Raw genomic sequence first — 19,009 nt, forward strand, 5'->3', positions numbered from 1 at the left:
CCACACCGCTCTGCCACATACAGACGCACTTGGGAACACATGCAGGAAGTATCTACATGTGCCATTGGTCCCTTGCAGAAAAGCAGATGCACACTCAACATTAATGGACAAGCACATAGGCTCACGCATGCACAGGAACATGCTTGTACATTGACCCGGCCCCAGTAGGTGCCCTCAGAAACAAAATTCCACAGTGAGCAAGAGGGATGTGCAGACAGATGCACTATTCCACCATGCAGACACCACAGGGAGCCGCTTGTATGGCTGCACCACCCCACAGAGCACAAGCACAAGCTCATGCAGGCACAACTCTCCACTAGGCATTAGATGTACATGCAACACAGATGCCACTTTGATCCACCACAGATAAAGGGTTAAAAGTGCTGCACCTAAGGCTCTTACCCAGTCCCAAACAGATACTCCTGATTTATATCACTGGAAGTAGCTGAAATATATGGCCTTGTGTATTTTTTAAAGGCCAAATTTCCCAGCTCCCCCACTTTCATGATTCCCTGGATAACTAAACCTGTGGGAATTTCATCCCCTTCTGCTTTCCTTGCGATTCTACATTTCTCCCTGCACCTGCATGACAATGGTTGCATTTTGGAGACACTATTTCAGCTGATTAAGTCCATAAAAAATTCAGTGCATTTTGGAGATGCTATTTCAGCTGATGGAGGCCATCCAAAATTTAGTGCTCTGGCAATGCCCAATAATCCCCAGCCAAGGCACAGGATCTAATAAACCAGGTGCTGTACAGCTGCCGCCTTAGCAGTAAGACAGCATCTGCCCCCACCAAAAGGCCAGCTCAGAAATGCTGGTGGGCAAACCAGAAAAAAAATAGCACCTGGAGAAGGTGAAAAATCTGACTGGAAGGGGAGTGGAAAAAACCAGGACTGGTCAGGAACATATTTACTGGGAGGTGGAGAGGAGAATGGAAACTAAAGGAGCAGTACCTCTGTACTCTCATTAACATCACATGGTGCCATACCTGATCCCAGTTTAGCTATGGGAGGGGTCATATTCCCCCTCCCTCTACCCTGAATCTATACTGCAGCTGCAGCCAGGCCTTATTTCAGATATGTGCACCATGCTGCAGCTTTGGATTGCAAACACGGCAGGAGCTCCTCCAAAAACACATCAGCAAAGGGGAGAAACACACTGGGAAATATTTGCACTGACTTTAGATGCTGTAAAATAATCCTCTGTTCTTTGAACTAACAAGCAAATATTTGTGGACTAAGACTTAACAGCGAGAAATGCACTTGATTGTCTTTGACTTGCTCTTTAGGGAGCCCAGCAGGCTGTCTGGCTGTTTGGGTCAGAGAGGCAGGAGGAGTGTCAAGACAACTGGGCAAGTCAGTTATATTAGAAATTTAAAAAGCTGGAACTCTAGGTGGGGGGGGCCATACAGCTACACAGACATATGTTACTTTTGTAACATCGGCCTTTTGCTTCTGGATCTGATTTTGTGTAAAGTGAGGTTTTTCCAGAAGAATAGCAGGTAACCAGTGGAGAGTCAGATAAGTGGTTCCAGTTTTGGCTGATGACTAATTCAGTACCAAGACCTGATGGTTACCACAGTCACCCAAAGCTTAAGCCTCTGCCAAGCAACAGTCTAATGTATGCAAGAGGCCACAATTTTGCAAGGGAGGCACTGAACGAAAAGAAACCTTGTCAACTTGCAATCAAATCAACATTAAACTATGAGTGACTAGTTGTTTTCTCCTTCAGAGGGCCTTGAAATTTCCTGGATAATTCTTGTGGTTTCATCTTCACATTTCACCCTGCTATTTTTCCCTCACTTTCTCTCCAGCTCTTGTTTTTCACCCTCTGATTGGCAATTTCTCATGCTGTCCAGCAACCAGGAAAATAGTCTCTGATTTCTGACTGTTGAGTTCCCATGGAAACATGCTCTGGGCACAGTCAGTCACCCAGGCAGCAGGAGGAGGGCCAGTGCAGAGCAGGTCGCTGATGAAGATACCATGGGAACAAGCAAGGGGTTAAGGCTGAATGCTTTGGCCATGAGAGAGAGAGAGGAGAGCACACAAGCACTGGACGATGCTCCTCTCTAAACCCAGTGGATTTAGGTCATCTGGCCAGCAGCTGTCAGCAGCAAGGATCAGGGAGAGGGAGGAAGCCTGCGCAAGCAGTTGGCTGTGGATGGGACGCAGTAAATCTCCTTGGGTATGCAGAGAGCTTCCTTGTCTCTAAGGCAGTGCTAATGGGCTTGGGCTAGCTGTCGTAATACATCAGTGCAGCAGAGTGCTCCAGGTCTCGCAAGAAGCACAGACAAGCTCTTCTGCCCCCTCACTCAATCTCCTCCTGGCACTCCCAGGCTCCCATCAGAGGCGTGAGGGAAAGGAGGAAAGAGCTGACAAAGCCTGTGCCAGAATCATAGGTCCCCCTCTGAACTAATGCAGGCAGCATCTTTTTACTAGTGAATTCCTTCTGCAGGGTGCAGTTAACACTGAGCATCCAGATATCACCACACAGCCCCTGCAGGGCTTGGCCAAAACTGCCCCGTTGGCACAAAAATTAGCATCTCTTAGACCAGGAGACAAATTCTGGTGCTCTTACTTCATGTACTTAATTCGGGGTGCTTAATTTGAGACATGTCAGTCCCTGGAGAGCATAAGAGGTTCCCTTCAAGGATAATGCAGAGCAGAGCCTCACTGATGCATGCAGCTGTTCCCTTGACAAATTCTTAGTCCAAGGAGTTCTGCCCCGCCCCAAATCTTTCTTTTACCTCCTGTCAGGGTGGGACTATTGCTATAGGGAATGGCTCTTCCCATATTTGCAAATTTGCTCATTCACTTCTCTGGCAAGTGGAGCATCACAACAGAAACCTTTGGGAAGAGAAACCTGATTCAGACAAGTATAGGGTGCTGTCTTGATGCTGCTTCTGCCTCAAGAAAAATTCCAGTTTATCCTGGATCCTGCAGTAGTTACTCATTTCTGAGCTCTGTAATGAAGCTGGAAGGAAGCTAGGCACATGGGTTGGAGGGAGGCAGGTGTTCAGACTCCAAAGGCTGCTTTTCTCTATGACCTTCTCCACGGGAAGCAGAGCTGATGCCCTGACCTTTGCAGTCATTAGAGACTGTGGCACTTTTCACAGGTTTAGAGATTTCAGAGTCCAGTGCCTTGACCAAAAGCTTGCCTCTAAATCAACATCCTGTTTTTGAACCTGTTTCAGCTCCATTTGACAGAGGAGCTGAGGCATCAGAGATGTGAAGTCCCAACACATTCTGTGACACTAGGTGGCTGTGTACAGAAGAGAGTCCCTAGTAGTGCCTCACCAGCAAAAGAAAGGCTGCAGAAATGACCTCAGCCTAATATTGGCCACCAGAGATTCCACAGTTGCACTCATCAGAGAGACACAAACTGTTAAGAAAACAAAGCTGCAGTGGTCAGTCTGTTCACGGCCTGAATTGTCTGTCTGGTCTGTTTTTACTGCTGTTATGTGAGGGCTTAATGCAGGGGCATCAGCTGTGCCTGGGTGGTACTGGTGAAGGTAAATGTGTGCATTCCTATGAATGCGTGTGTCAAGTGCCACATGTATGTATTTGCAAAGTGGTGCACACGTGGGGCATCCATCTGTAGGTACATCTGCCTGTGTCTCTGTGTTGGCTGTGAGGGTTGCTATGCAGCCATGTCTTACAGCCTGAGAGTGCATAGGATCTGCCAGTGTGTACATGTAACGGTTTTGTGATGTTGAGTAATTGGTATGACTGGCAAAGGCTTTCCTAGTCTCCGATCGTTTTTTATTTTTTTAAAGACTCATTAGGAATAACCTCAGATACAATTACACAATTTCTGAATTAATTAGAAATCTGGGGTACAAATTTTTAAAATCACTGTGGTGGGGGAAAGTATTGACCACCTAATGGTTTTATCTAGAGGCAATATGAGGTGTCAGTGAGCAGTCAGCTTCCTCTGTCCCCACTGCAGGCACCTCTAAAGAACAGCTCACCCACTCCTAATATCAGTGTCAAGAGTGAGAGAGTGTATTACCCTGAAGGCACTGGTCTCTTTTTACTGTCTATAGCATGGACAAGGACCTTAAACTCACCCCTGAACCCAGGGACTGAAGTAAGGTGCGATGAATCCAGTCGTATGTGTTTTATGCATACTAGTTTCTTCGGAGGCTTAAGCCACGGTTCTTTTCAAAAGGAGCATGTCTACAGGTGGCATGTCTGGGATTCTCAGTATAGCCCAAGGGAATAAAAATGCCCAGACTTCAGTAAAAGTCAGGTGTCTTATCCCTCAAGTAAATAATGAAAAGTCACAGATCCTGTTTGGAAAAATTATCTGACTTAAACAGATGAACAGTCTCACACAAATTCTCCCCTCCCCACCACTAAACTGCTTTCAGAGGCAGCACCAACAGCACAAGGCATGGAGAGGCAGATGCAGGAATGGAGAGAAGAAGAAAAGAAATGTATCGCTAAGACAAGGAAAAGCGGCAAAACGAGTTCATAAATTTAGAAAGGGCCGGAGTTGCAAACCTTCTCCACCTGGAGGAGGCATCTGAGCTGCTGTGAGCTCCCCATTAAAGTAACAGAGATTCTCCTGTTCCCAATCTTCCAGCTCTGAACTACTCACTATATGCTGCTCTAACAAAGCTGGTCCCCTGCAGGCTGACAGCAACTCTATCTCAGTCCTAAACTCAAGATCCTTTCCCTTCAGACACTATTTCCCCATCACACGCTATTTTCTGCAACAGCACTTTGGCCCTGACAGTGTGATGGGGGCTGCTGCAGGCCTGATTGGAGAGGCTGAGACAGTCCAACAGTGATAGGGGAGGCAGAGGAGTGAGCTTCAGACAGGAGAACCAGCTGTGGAGCAGTGAGCTGAATGGGTTAAAAAGCCAGTGCTGCTGCAGGGATCTGGCTTTTATTGGGCTGACCAGGTATATGGAATGAAGACACCTCTTCCCAACTGCTTACACACTCCAGGATCCCCGGTGCCGTACACCAAAGTGCACGCCTGCTTCAGTAACCTCCCGGGGCAGACACTGTCAGGCTAATAGTACCCTCAAAGGGCTGCGAAAGAAAGTGGAGTGGGCAGCAACATTATTACCCTTAGGACTTCGGGTGCTCTCAGCTGCCTGCGGTGCCAAGCTGAAAGCTCCCCATCAAAGCCTATTCCTAGACTCTCCTCCTGTCCCCCCAAATCCCTGCCACACACAAACATCCCTTCATACAGACTGCAGGGAGAGGAAGGCCAGGTCAGGACCCTGTCTGTTTGCTTGGTCCCCCTCACAAGCACAAAGCTACCAAAGGAGAGACAAGGAGAGATGACAACTACCTCCACGGCTCTCGCTGTCTGCGGGTTTCACTTGAATCGGGCGCGCCATCTGCAATGAAAGAGAAATGCAGAGGGTTAGAGCTTGGCCCATCTGCCTGGCACACGGTGCTGATGGCAGTGGCACCAGGGTGCCCCTTTCTGCCTGCTGTGCAGAGTAGAAAAGTGGCAGAAGGGAACCAAGACATCGTGATGGCAACCAGAACCCTTGGAGAAAGGACCACGTTGACTTCAGACTTCTCAGAAGGAAACCTGGTGCTTTTCCCTGCTCAGCTGCTTGCCTGCAGGGAACAGCTCTCCTGGAAATGCCCACCACGCATAAACTTTTGCCTCCTCAGACACAGAAAGCGGTAAAGAAAGGACTCCGAGGAAGCAGCTCATCACCATGAGACTGGAGCCTGAACAGTGGTCAGGATGGCCTAAGGTGAGACTATGCCTGGAAGCTCTTCCTATGCCTGCCCTGACTCAGTGCAGGCATGGTCACCTCACCTAATGGAGCCACTTACTTTCCTTGCAGGTGGGAGGAAAGACTCCCTTTGTACTTGACTAGGAGCAGTACCGCAAGCAGGCATGTTATGTTTCCCCCTCCCCAGCCCTTATGCAGCCAGAGCTCTGTGCACCAGAGTGGCTTTGAAGAAGGGCAGTGCTGCTCTCCAGCAATGCCTCCTGTCCACAAGGGGAATGCTCAGGAGGAAAGTGACAAAACTCCTCTGGCTTAGTTGTGGAGAAGAGCTGTTTACCTCTCTTGCACCCATTAGTGTAATCAGCAATAATCTGACCGCAAGCAACAAGCCTGAGGGGTAGCTCACCTCACATGATATGGAGACTCTCCAGGTAAGACAGAAGAACATGTCTACCCAAGAGTAGCTGCATTAAGTAACCCACAGCTTTAACTGTCTGATTTGCAAAGCAGGGCAAAACTCTCGTCTGCTGGAAAGCATGCATGTCCTATGCTGTCCAGAAAGGCAATTGACAAGCTGTAGCCTCCTTCCCAGGCTAGCAGGATCCAACTGAGCCAGAATCTCCTCCAGGGAATGGCGTACGAGGCAGATTTCCGCATTCACAGCACATCTCACTCCATGTCTCTCAGCATCATTCACAGAGGTTGACAGTTACTTGAATCAGTGGCATTCATAATAAAAACAATTAGAGTATCACAGGTAAAACCTGCACACAAGTTGCAGGTCCAGGAATAGTCTGTCTGCTCTCTTAGGAAACACCCTCATGAAAAACAGCAACAACAACAAAAGAGAAAATGAAATCAAGCCATAGAAGTCACCAACTGAAATGCATTTAGAAGCCAGCATGCAAAATGTGGACTGCTGTCAGTGTCCAAGTGGTAGCTGAGCCAGACTGGCCAGAAACCAGAGGTAGAAGCCACATTCACAACAGCTGGAGGAAACCTGTGAAGTAACTTTGCAGTTCACAGGACAGAGATGCCAACCAGCAGGTGACAGGCTGCCATGGCATGGCACACCGCTGCTGAAGCCTGACCACTGGGCACGGGAGAGCGCTTGTGGCAGGTGGGGGCTGTGAGCTGGCTTCCACTGACTGGTGGATCTCAGGCAGGCTGAGCAGAAGCTGGGACCAGCCCCAACCGATACCATCCCTGCCTCAAGGAGCAATATGATATCTCTGGAGCAATATCCTCAAGGAGCAATATCTCTGCTTGGCAGAGCCAGACTGGCTGGCAGTTCCCCAAAGGAAGGCCAAGCTGCTGCCATGCTGCACCTCAGTTGGCAGCAGTGCCAACTCCAACTCCATCTCCCAGGACTTGCTGTGTCATTTGGGGGAGAGGGAAAGGTTGAGGGTCCCTTTCCCACTCTCGATCAGCTGCATGGATTTGCAGAGCTCCTACCATCCCACTGTGCTTCCATGTGGCCCCAGTATGTGCAGCACTAGCACTCTCCAGCCTCTGGGCTGCTGCTCCCCCCAAGAGCTGCCAAGGACCAGGCATCTCTTTCAGCCCATGAGCTGAATGGGATGTGGGGCAGGGGTCCAGAAGGATGCAGTCAGACATTGCTCCAGAAAGCCTCAGATTTCCTCACTGAGAGGCAGTGGCTCCTATCGCTGCTCACAGCCTCTGGCAATATGCCTGTGCAAGCCAAGGGCGGGAGTATTTCAGCAGCAGGCTGGGTGGGAGAGGGCAGGCTGCCCAGATGTGTGCTCGGAAGACAGGGCTCGGTGTGGAGCCAAGAGGGGCAGCTGGCCACCTCACTCCCCACTGCTCCCACAGCACTGAGAAATAGCTTTGTTTCTACCCAGGATGCAAAACCAGGATTAAGCTAAACAGATGGAGAGGGAGATGGAGAGACAGACTCGGATCTCAGCTTCTATGAGGAGCAAATCCATTTGGGGGGAGGGAGGGAGGAAGGGAGGAAGGGATGCCATGGAAGGCAAGAGCATCACACCCCCACGTGAGCAGGGACCCACCCAGGGATGCTGGGGCTGAGGGCTTGGGGCAAGGAGTGAGTTGGAAAGGATGGGGGGAGGCAAGGGAAGGGGTTAAGTACCTGAGGACATCTCCCTGTCCCCTCCCCCAACAGGGCTGTCACTCCAGCTCCCAGCACCTAGGGTAAAGGAGGTGTTGTCATGGAAACGGTTATTCACCACATGGAACCTGACATTTGTGGTTGCCGTGGAAACCAGCTCTTGGGGGCATTCCCTCTGCTTTGCACAAAAGAGACATTTTGATATGATCTCTGGGGAGGGGGCCCCCTCTACCCATCTGTCCACCCCCTTCCTTTCCGCCCCATCCCAGGGACTGCTATGCAGCTGAGGGTGCACTGCAGGGCCTGCCCCTGGAACGGTGAGCCATGGCTGGCCCTACTGAACCTGCCCGCCACGAGTGAGTGCACCCCACAAGGTCACACACCCACAGCAGGGCAGCACGCCCACAGCACGGTCGTGGCACAGTGCCTGCAAGACAGCACCGGTGGTAAAGGTGCCAGCACCGATGCCAGCACAGTGACGTAGGTTAGCACTGGTGCAAGTCTAGAAGCAGAGTCTGGCTACGGTGACAAGAGGAAGCCAGGCTGCCTAGGGTGAGATCAAGCATGTGGGCTACTCTGTACCCCACAGCTGTGGCCACAGCTTCTCTCTTGCCTACTTGACAGACCACCTTGGCAGGGCACAGGAAGACTCACCCTCTGCCAATATCAGACCAAGCCCTTGGTCAAGGGCCACCCATTTCCAGAGACCTTGCCAGCTCCAGTAACTTCGGGAGCCACCCACCAAAGTGAGGTCTGGTCTCTGGGCTGGTCTTCATCTGCTCTGGAAGATGTGCGTAAAGAGGAGAAAACAAGATACAAGAAATTTGTCCAGATGCTGAGGCTTGGAGAAGAGCAGCAGGATTCTCTGCCTGCTGCTTCCTGAAATGGGAGGTCTCCCAACTGAGGCAGAGGCAGGCATGGTCCTCCTTGCAGAGAACTGGACACCCAGAGGCTTCCACAGGACAACACCACTTTAATCCTTCTAAGTTCCATGTTGCCATCAAAAATGAACAAAATGTCAAAGGCCTCTGAAGCACAGGCGTGAGCCTAAAAACGCAAAGAGAGTCCACAGTTGCTTTAACTCAACAACATACATCTCAAGGCTTTGAGAAGTGTCCCTGTGGGGTCCTAAACTTTATATACAGGTCTCAAAGAAAGAGCTCTGTCCCCTACAGCAACTCAACACACAGAAAGGATGATCAAAGCTTCACCCCTTCCATTTGAGGGAGAAAGAGGTTAATAGGACAGCAAGGAGGACATGCTGCTGGCTTGCACAGCAAACTCTGGAAGTACAAATTCTTCTGGCCTCCAGTCATCATCTCAAGCTGCACAGTAATCAGAGAACACACCTGAATCTAAGAAAGCTGTATTTGTACATGCTCAGCTGGGCCCAGAATCCAAGAGAGTCAGGATGTGCCTGCCGCAAATTCCAAGTGCCAAGTAGATGCACATGCACAGACATGCATGCCTTTACCGCACAAGAACATAAGTATACATGAACACACATGTGGCATGGTGAACTTGAGCAAATGATTTATGAGCCTGTGCCTGTCTCACTAGCTGAGCTTTATTTTCCTTATTAAATTATTCAGCTGAGCATTATTATTCTTCATTTCTGAAGAATATCACATTAACATTTTGCACATGCTGTCAGGCCACAGACCAAATGTCCCTCACCCCAAGTCCGTCACCCCCGCACTTCACGGTCCTTCCTACCCGCTGCTAACGACAGACTAAGAGCTGTCAGCTCCATGACCCACTGGACTCAAGAAACCTTCTAGAGCCACATGCAGCAATGGACACCAGGTAGGCAGCACATGGGAGGGGGCAAAGCTCCCACTGCCCCCCTTCAGCTTCTCCCTCACATTTGCCCTCATGGCTGGATGCACACCCTCCCTTTCCAAACATAGCCGTGCTTACCCTCCACAGCCCACAGCTCTCACAGATGATGTTTCTCTGTCTGCATCGCTCTCCTGACAAGCACGCAGCCTTTGTTAGCTTGCTTTCTTTGGGGTTACTGGTGGGAAGCAACTGGCCAGCCTGATGGGGACACAAAGCTATATTGACCACTGGAGTGTTACAAGCTACAAAGCACAGCAGCCACATTTCCTGCATAGCCCTCAGGGAGCACTGTGGAGATACCCAGTGCTAGAGAGTCACTGCAGCCCAGAGGAGCCTAGAGATTTCTGGGGAAGAGGCAGGCGTGAGAGGCCTTGCTGGCAAGTGTCTAGATTACATCGCACCCCATCCCCAGCGTCTGGTCAGCATAGAGAAATGAGGAATTGTCCTCTGCCTGGGCTTCCTCCCTGCGTTCAAGGAAATGCTCCCCTACCCTTGTAGCACTCTTAGGATCAAGGATCTAAGGAAAATTCCTGGCCCTGCTAAAGTCAGAGGAAGCTCTGCTATTGGTTTCACCGAGGCCAAAATGCACCATTTCTCTCACCACACCCCAGAAAAACCCTTCTGGAAGTGAACTAGCTCCCCACGTTTACACCAATGCCCAGCATTAGCTGTCATCTCAGCAATCTGGTAGCCACGTTCTCCAAGGAGGAGCAGTGACCCCTAGCTCTCGCTTCCTCAGCTTTCAAACTGCAAAAACTGGATAGAAGGAGAAAGCCCCCTGGGATGGCAGGGCAAGCCTCCCTATTAATTAGGAGTAAGTGATGTAAAATAGCCCCTCAGGTGCAATGCAGGGGAACCTCATAGCATTAAGAGGGTCAGAGGCAGAGAGCATGAAACACGCAATGCAGGCTGGCTCCTCTGGGACATGAGGAACCAAAAGGCATCCAAGGCCATTGGCAGAATTAGGTCCTGGGCTCTTAGGCTTTGCAAATTGTGGGCTAGTCCTCTTCTGGCCAGTTAAAAATGCCCTGCCTGAACGATCACACCACTTCTAGCTGCACAGAGCACATAAATCCAAATGCTAATTTGCTCATTTGGATTCTGTTTCTGGTCAGGAATGCAAGCAGTGATGGATTGGTGCCAGTCTCAGTGCTCAACTTTCCTGCTTGCAACCTTCCACTGACACCTCAGTGTACCTCAGTCCTATCCAGAAGAACCATCCTTCCCTGAGAAAGGGGAGTTGTCTCGCACAGAAACATGAGCAACATTAGCACCAAGCACCATTCCAGCACAGTTCTAAAGGCTGCTTATGAGTTCACCCCATCCAATCCCATTATGAAGGAGACAAGGATAATTATGAGTACTGTGGTCCAGGTGGAGGAATCAAGGCATGTGATGATGAAGGTCATGCAGGAAGCCTGTGGCAGAAGCAGGATGCTTCTGCAGGATGCTTTGTCCAGAGTCCAAACCACACAGCTCCTGCATGCATGGCTAAGGCCATCTCTTTTTGCACATGCAAGGAAGATTGTTGGAGGATTTCACCCAGCTGCTTTGTGTCACCAAGAAGGGGACTCAAACTCCAACTCCTCTCACAGTTTTCTTTGGGAGGTATTTTCCCTACCCCCAGCACAGAGGGCAGAGCAGGGAAGTTACCCCCCATTCCCCACTGAAGCCGAGTGCATGCAGGAATCAGCAAGCAGACATCCAAGCAGCGTGCGGGCCATAACACACATGGACTGGCTGCTTTGCCTCTTCGATTCTCTGCTGCTTTGTGTTTCTTCTCCCTTAACACAGTCAGACATCCCTGTCCCCACTGTAGCTAGTGCTGCTCTGGGAGGAAGGCAAGCAACTTATCGCCATGACTCAGAAAGCCTTTGGATCTCCCTGGTATCTCTATGGAAGTGACAGCACCATTACTGTGCATTAACATCAGACAATCAGCAGGGAGGCCAGCCCAACACAGCAGTTACAGCTCCTATCATGTACGTGACTGTTTGGCGGACACATTTAAGTGTGGTCTCTCAGGACTCCATGGTCAGTCTGTCCTCATGGGGCTCCTTCCTTGATGTTTCAGTGCACCGCAGGGCACTGCATCAAGGAGGACATTAGATGATCTTCCCCGTTGCCATGATTTCTTGTCACTTGTGATTAGTGCCACTGAAGGTCAAAGGAGCTTTTAGGTGAGAAGAGTAAAGTGCCAACTTTCTCAAATCCTTCTCTACAGGTATTAGGACAAGAGGTTCCCCCAGGGGCAACAGGAAGAAAAATCCTGGGCCAAATGCAGGCAAGTACCTTTCTGGTTTCAAGGGGGCTTTTCAGCAGTGCAGACAGTAGTAGTATTTGGCCCCAAACTTCCTCCTGCTCCTCCCCACTCTTGCAAGACAGGACTAAAGGAACTGAAAACCCCAAAACCTCCTCTAGCAAGTTCATCAAGACCACAAGAGATCATTCTGGCCACCAGAAAGCCACAGGCCTGAGGGCACAGGCACAGCTTGGTGCCCAGGCCTGCGTCAGCTGCAGAATCTTGCTTCAGCAGAGACCAGGTCTTGCCATCCTCGGCTTGCCCAAGGAGGCCCTAATCACAGGAGCCACTCCCAGCTCAAAGTAAGGTGGAAAGTGCTTAGCAGGCCTACAAAAAGCAGGAATAAGATGCTATGAGATGGGTCACCAAGTTACTCCGAGCAAGTGCAAGCTGCAGAGGGGAAAGCTGGGAGCACTGCCACACTCACCCGGCTTTGATCTTTCTGTCAGGCTGTTTGGAGAAGACATCCAACATCCATCTTTCCCTGTGCTCACTGGTGGCCCAGTGAACATGCTCAGGTGCTTCTCCATGCACAAGTGGGAGCCTCCAAGCACCTCAGCAAACTGGTAAAGGGCCACAAGGAAGCCTGAGCTGACAGACACAGCCAGGTCTGCAGAGCACTTGCACGGGCCTCTCATGGATGTGCTGGAAGGTTAACATGCTGTGGTTGGTCTGGGCCTGACAGCCGGGTGTAATGGCAGTTCCTCAATGCAGCCATGCCCCCACCTCTTCTCCCCCCACACCAGGTTAATTACAGCAGCTGAGGAAAGAGGTCTCTGCTAATTTAACACGCTTTGGTGGCTGCGGACAGGGCCAAGCAGACAGCAGCAGGGACCCTCCACCCCGGCTGCTGCACACAGGCTGAGTGCACCAGTTCCCATGGCAACCGTTAATGGTCCGAGCAGTGCAAAACCTCCTGCAATAATGACATGCCCATGGGAAAATCCACTGAAAATGAGCCCAAGTCCCAGTGTCACCGTAAGAACACCCTGAGCCATCTCTTCTCTGGGCTGAACAACAAAAGTTATGGCTGATATTAGACAAACTATTTCACTTTGGGGATGCTCACAGACCGGAAGACAGGCCCAGAACAATTGCAGGATCTCCTTGGAGATACCCAAAACTCAGTTGGAGAAGGTCCCCAGTGATCTGATGTAGTTAGCCCTGCTTTGAGTGTGGTTTGACCAGAGACCCCAGAGGTCTCTTCCAACATAAATTATTCTGTGATTCTACGTCCATATTCACAAACATTTGTATGCATGCATACATACCAAATGACCCTGGGGAGATGGGAATGCAGAGTCATGCTCAGGAGTGTGGGTGCCTTTGCAAAGATGAAGGTCTGTGTGGGTCTGCGCGCAGGTGCGTGCGTGCGTGTTCACGAGCACAGGTGAGCTCACCAGGAAACATGTCAGCCCTGGGAGACCAAAGTCTAAGCTCTGTGCTATGAGGAGATGCGAGAGCCCAGTTGCGTAAAGGGCAGCAATTTCTAGGGAGAAAGGAAGGCCCCTTGTGCACAGGACAGAGCCTGCATGCGTGCATTTCGCTAGCATGTGGGAATGGGTGCTCATCTTTAACTTCATTATCCTTCCAATTCTGTAGGCAGCAGGCACCAATGTTTGCCTTGGCAGCTTGCTCTCCCCCTGCCTCTTCAGGGTATGTACTTTGTAGGGCTGCTGCCTTGCCTCACTGCTAGTTCTCAGTCCCTTAAGCCAAACCCCCACCAGCATAAGCACTTGCAATTCTCTCTGCAGTGAACAGGCACTTCTGTTGCTCCTTGCCTAGGGGCTGCTTTAGCCCAGTACCTTCATGTCCTGGTGCTGCCATTTCAATGAGACAGCCCTGACATGCTCCTCTGTATTGCTACCTTCCAGTGATAACATTGCATGGCTCTCATGCATTTGCTGATATTGTCTATCAAACCTGCAGGATGGACACGGGAAAAACTTCTCCACCCTGCCCTGCCCAAAGATTCAAACTACAGAGGCCACCTCAAAGATTAACAAGCAGAGTCCAGCTTCAGCCCCTAACCAAACATTCAGGCCCCCTGCGCCACTCCTCAGCATGCCTCCTAGCTTTGCCAGCTGCAATATCCTGCAGTGTTCACATGAAGAAACTTTCTGGTCCAGGCTTCTCACCAGCACTTCTACAAAAGAGAGGGGAGGGGAAAATGAGGTGCTTTGACCTCTCTACAAAACCCCTTGTCACCTGTGTTCCCTTATATCATCATGGGCTGTGGATCCTGACAGACGGCCCATGGTAAGCCCTTGCTCCGGGCAGCACCAGAGACAGCCTGCCCACAGGGATGCCCTCTGCTCAAGCTCTGCTGGGTCTCTGCATTAATCCTTGTGCCCAACCATCTGAGTTAGTGCTGCAGCATCTCAACCCCTGGTGCATTCCCAGAGTCTCTCTCTGCTCTAGTGCTGCTGCTCTCTGTAATTTTCCATTCCTGTGTCCCTGCATTCCCAAGCCATCACTGCATCCATGAGTTCCCCCCGATGTAGCCACATTTCAGTACCCCCATCACTGCTCTTAAACTGCCCATATTCCCAGCTTGGATCAATACCAATTTCTGCCACTTACTTGCCTACCTTTCAGCAAGCCTTTCTTTGTTCTGCATAGAAATAAAACTGTAACTGTACCTTGCCAGAAGAATTACTTTTTTAAACCTCCCCCCCTCCGCTTCTTCCCTCTATTCTTCTTCCCCTTCTTCTTCAGGAGCAATTTTATGCAATTTGCAACTGTCTGGCTGCAAATGAAAAGAGACACAAAGCGTTTCTGAGAAATATTGAAAAGCTGGCTGCTTCTCCCTCAAATTTCACTTAGCAAGAGGCTTTAACTTCGTGTGTGATCACTGCGTGTCATTAATAACCTCTCCAATTCCTTTCAGAACTCAGCAAAGTGAAGGCACAATCGTGAATCAAAGGCATGGGTTATTGAGATATAATATCATTTCACCAAGCCAGGAAGGAGTGTGCCAGGGAGCGGGAAGAAGGTGGAAACACTGCACTGCTAGGCTGGCTGGCTGCTGAAGAGGACACTAGATTTAGGAAGAAGCCTAAGGGCTTGATTCCCTCTCTGCTTTTCAGATCCAAAGATTTTGCCTCTGTTCAGCCTCCATGGGTTGTGTGTCTTTCCCCAAGCCCTGTGGACTCAGGCCACAAAGGGAGCTGGTTTCTATTTTGTTCCTCTGGTAGATCTGTCTCCACCTCTGTTGAACCTTTGGAGCCCGTCAAAGTGCTTTATTGGGACTGAGTCAGACTTAATTGTGCAGTTCCCCAGCCTGTCCTCAGGGAGCAAAACTGGGGAACACAAAACAGGATCTTTGCACATGCAGGATGCATACAGTACTGTGAAGGGCAGGGAGCAGGAGTGTGTCAGGCTGACTAGGAGGTGGTGCTGGGCAGAGGACTGGCCACAATGCTGGCGCTGTCTATACGCTGCACACTATGAGTTGCTGTGAGCAAGGTGTGATGTGCTTCCTGCTTGCCACGTGTACCACCAGGGTGATGGGCAAACCTGTCTTACTGCATGCCAGCCCTTTGGCTGTGCTGAGGTTCACAGGTTGCTGTCCACATCTGAGGGCCCACACCACAGTGTGTGGAAACAGGCTCCCCGCCCACACAGCCGGAAGGCAGGGCACTCTTCCTGCTTACCCCAGCTGACAGCAAGGCTATGGATACGGGGCGTCCTTTTAAGCTCCGTAGTAAGACTGGGTGATGAGCCACTTCTGCTAATTCACCAAGGATGCACTTTACCTCTCTGTTCTAGGAAGCTTCATCCTTCCTTCCCCAAAGGAAGATTCACACAGTTGTTACTTCCAGAGTGCACTGATGGCAATTCACCAGCTCTCCAGGCAACACAGGTGTTTTAGATAATACAATATACAGCTGACAGTCATCTTGCTTTACACCCTGGGCACACTAGCCCTTACAAAAGGGGGTGAAAGCCAGAAAGCTGTCTACCTTCAGAAAAAGATGCTAAGCCTTACTGTCAAAAAATAAGCTTTTTTTTTTTAGTTTAAATTCTATTTAGCTACCATACATCCAAAAGCCCTCAGTTTAAAAATAAACAAGAATTTTGATCTCCCAAAAGGAGAACTTGCCAGAAATGCCATAAAAGCAAATAGAGACCGTGGTGATTTCTATTGAGTTGTGTGGAAAACCTACAATATAAATATACATATAAATAAATATAAAACCTGAGGAAAGCTACACTGCAGGTATGGCCCTGCAGGAACAATGAGGCAGCATTCTTAGATGGGCTGACATTGCTAGCATCAGACCTGGATGGCCTAAGCAATATCTCTGTGGGCACAGGTCTACCCAGTGACAGACTTGGAAGAGAAACCAGAAGTCCTGCTCCAGCTGCCTGATCACAGCTTAAGGACCTATCAGAAACCATATCAAAGCATTTCCATAAGTCTGTCCTTACCCAGTCTAGACTAAGAAAGCTGTTGGTCTCTATTCAGGTCCATGAATTGTTGAGATCAGCCACTGGTCTCCACATTGAGACCAACAAAGGAAGGTACTTGGGTACTTGTGGCACCTATGGTTGCTTTGCAATACAATGGCAAGGGTAGGATTACCAACAAGATCCTTTTTATGCCAGTTTGATCCCTTGCTGTCTCTAAACATGCTGATACTTGGTCATACATTCACATAACACTTTGTGTCACCCTACACTGATGTCATACACTCTTAAGCTTTCTTCCTGCTATTGCCATGTGCAATAAAGAGATAGTAAATGGGTAAAATGAACAAGAAATCGCTTGTTTACCAGACTACGGCCTATTTACTGAAATCCCAGCGGTGTGGTCCAGTACATTCTGTTCTCTGTCCTACGCTAGGGTCTTCCTTATATTTCTGGTGAGAGGCTTTGCCACTGAGTTCAGAAGATAATCTAGATGTGAATGTACAGAGACCAAATTTCATGGCCTTGTTCCCAAAATAGGGAAACAATCAGTTACTTAGCACTCCTGCCTGTGACTCATTTCCAGAGTATTCTCTGTGATTAGCTGGGTCAGAGGGATGGGTGATACTATACAGACACAAGCAAACCAGGCTAAGAAAACAGGACTGAAAGCTACCTCCAGTCACCCAGCCCATCTCCATGCCAAGACCAACTCTATGAACATCAGGATGGAGATCTGTTCCATTCTGGTAGTAACCATCCCTAAATGGCCACTAAAACGACCAAAGAGAGAGAATCCTGCCTTCTTGGTCATTGAGGGACTTTCCAAAAGAGAAACTAAATGTGATGATGTGGTGTATTGCCAGCCTGAAAATAGACAGCTTGAAATGCAGCACAGCTCATCTTCATCTTAATCCTGAAGCTTAATTACACCACACTGCTCATTAACTGTCTCCAAACATGTTTGAAAGCACTCAGCTAGCACAGACTTCTTACTTGATCCCAAGCAGGTTCTTACACCTGCCTTAACATAAAAAGCCTTTAGATCACCACATTACAGATAAATTGCTGCTTTAAATATTACTCCATGCAGCACTCTACAACCACTGAGAGCACAAAGAGTAGAGAACATAGCGAAACATGCAACAAATTCCCAATGTAGAACTCCAGCAAAACTGAGATTGTCTTGAATCCACCGAGCTTCACGTGAATAACCTTTCAGAGTCCCTCTACAGGTACTAGGCAGAGACATGTCTGTCTTCTCCATTGTGTTACACCACTGCACCACGACTCTTAACGACTGCTCCTCCATCCTTTGACTTGTTCTTATAGACTCTGTCATTTCTGCCCTGGACCAACACACACAGAAGATTACATTGCTTTAGCCTGAAAGGCTGACCTTTTCCCCTCACACAAAATTAACTCAAACAGTATTTGAGCACCTGGCTATCTGTATTCTTCCCCCTTGCTGCCCTGAGATAACCTGGAACAGTAAAGATCCTATTAAGCAGTAATTAAGTTACGTGCATTCTCCAGCCCTCAAATGCCAACACAGGTCCATGCAAAAAGGGAGCACAGGTAAACAAATACGGAAAAGGATGTGTGCATGTGGAGGTCTTGAGGGGAGCTGGGAGAGGTGAGGGAAGCTATTTGGACATGTATGGGTTAAAAAGAAAATGTTATGGTTAAGAATTCCTAACCTCTCTCCAGAGACCCCTGGTTTACATTAATTATTCCATTGCCTTGAGCACTCAGGGCCTCCTGTGAGCTTCTGTCTATAAGTACTCAACTCCTCCACCTACTCACCTCCAAACGAATCTTTACAACGTGCTCGATCAACCCCCTCAGCGCAGCAAGGGAACTGCCCGGTCAAAGCTCTCAAGTCATACCAAAACGGGCATGGCAACAATTCAGAACTCGTATCAGCTCACCAGCAGGTCCCAAAGAGGCAGAGGACTTCCCTGCCAGGGGCAACCTGTTCCACAGTGCCTGGCCTTCTGTGATCACTACTGCACTTTGCTCCCAACACCAGCTATGGAGCAAGCAGGACCCAGGAACAGACCACAGCTAGTTCAGTCGTCTTGGTCTCACCTGTCTTGGTCTCGCCTATATAACCCATTTCTCTTCCAAAAAATGGGATGCAGCAAGTGCATTTTTTTTCTTCTGAGAAGCTGATCCAATTCAGCCACTGCACTAGAAGTCATTCTGGGTCCTGCACAGAGCCACCCAACAAATTGCCTAGGCACCCTGTAGGGCAATGGCAGACTAGGAGCAGATGCACCAGGAAGTTCTGCACACCTGGAAGAAAAAGGTGTGGTACCCTGTCCTGTCAGCTTTCCAGCATGCCCACTGTGCAGGCTGGGCCCACGCACTTCACCCCAAAGCCCACAGCTCCCTAGTGACAGGGACAGATAGCTGAAGATGTCGTGTCACACCACAGAGACCAAAGAGCAGCACAGAAACAGGTTTGGCTGGAGTTACACGGGGCAGCCTTGGCAAGGTGGAGAAGAGCAGCAGCTCTGTGAAGAGCAGCACTGTGCTTTGGCTCCCACGTCCCTCTTCTAACCCCCAAATCACACATCTCTTTCACAAGCAGGAAAATTAATCTAAGCCACTACTCACCCTCACTCCCTCCCCTGACAATCCCCCATTC

At 49.6% G+C, this 19,009-nt stretch overlaps 1 protein-coding gene across 7 annotated transcripts in view; it reads right to left on the reverse strand.

The window, feature by feature from the left end:
* CELF5 (CUGBP Elav-like family member 5) overlaps window positions 1-19,009 on the reverse strand; it is a 42,143-nt gene that overhangs the window by 14,992 nt on the left and 8,142 nt on the right. For 6 of the 7 annotated variants that reach the window (XM_030032100.2, XM_030032097.2, XM_030032096.1 and 3 more), the window contains exon 3: window positions 5,308-5,359. In XM_030032100.2, coding sequence (XP_029887960.1) covers window positions 5,308-5,359 — 52 coding nt within the window. The remainder of the gene's footprint in view (window positions 1-5,307; window positions 5,360-19,009) is intronic. The other variant, XM_030032098.2, reaches the window with a different exon arrangement.

Source organism: Aquila chrysaetos, chromosome 12 (assembly GCF_900496995.4).
Source record: "Aquila chrysaetos chrysaetos chromosome 12, bAquChr1.4, whole genome shotgun sequence".
Lineage (NCBI taxonomy): Eukaryota > Metazoa > Chordata > Aves > Accipitriformes > Accipitridae > Aquila > Aquila chrysaetos.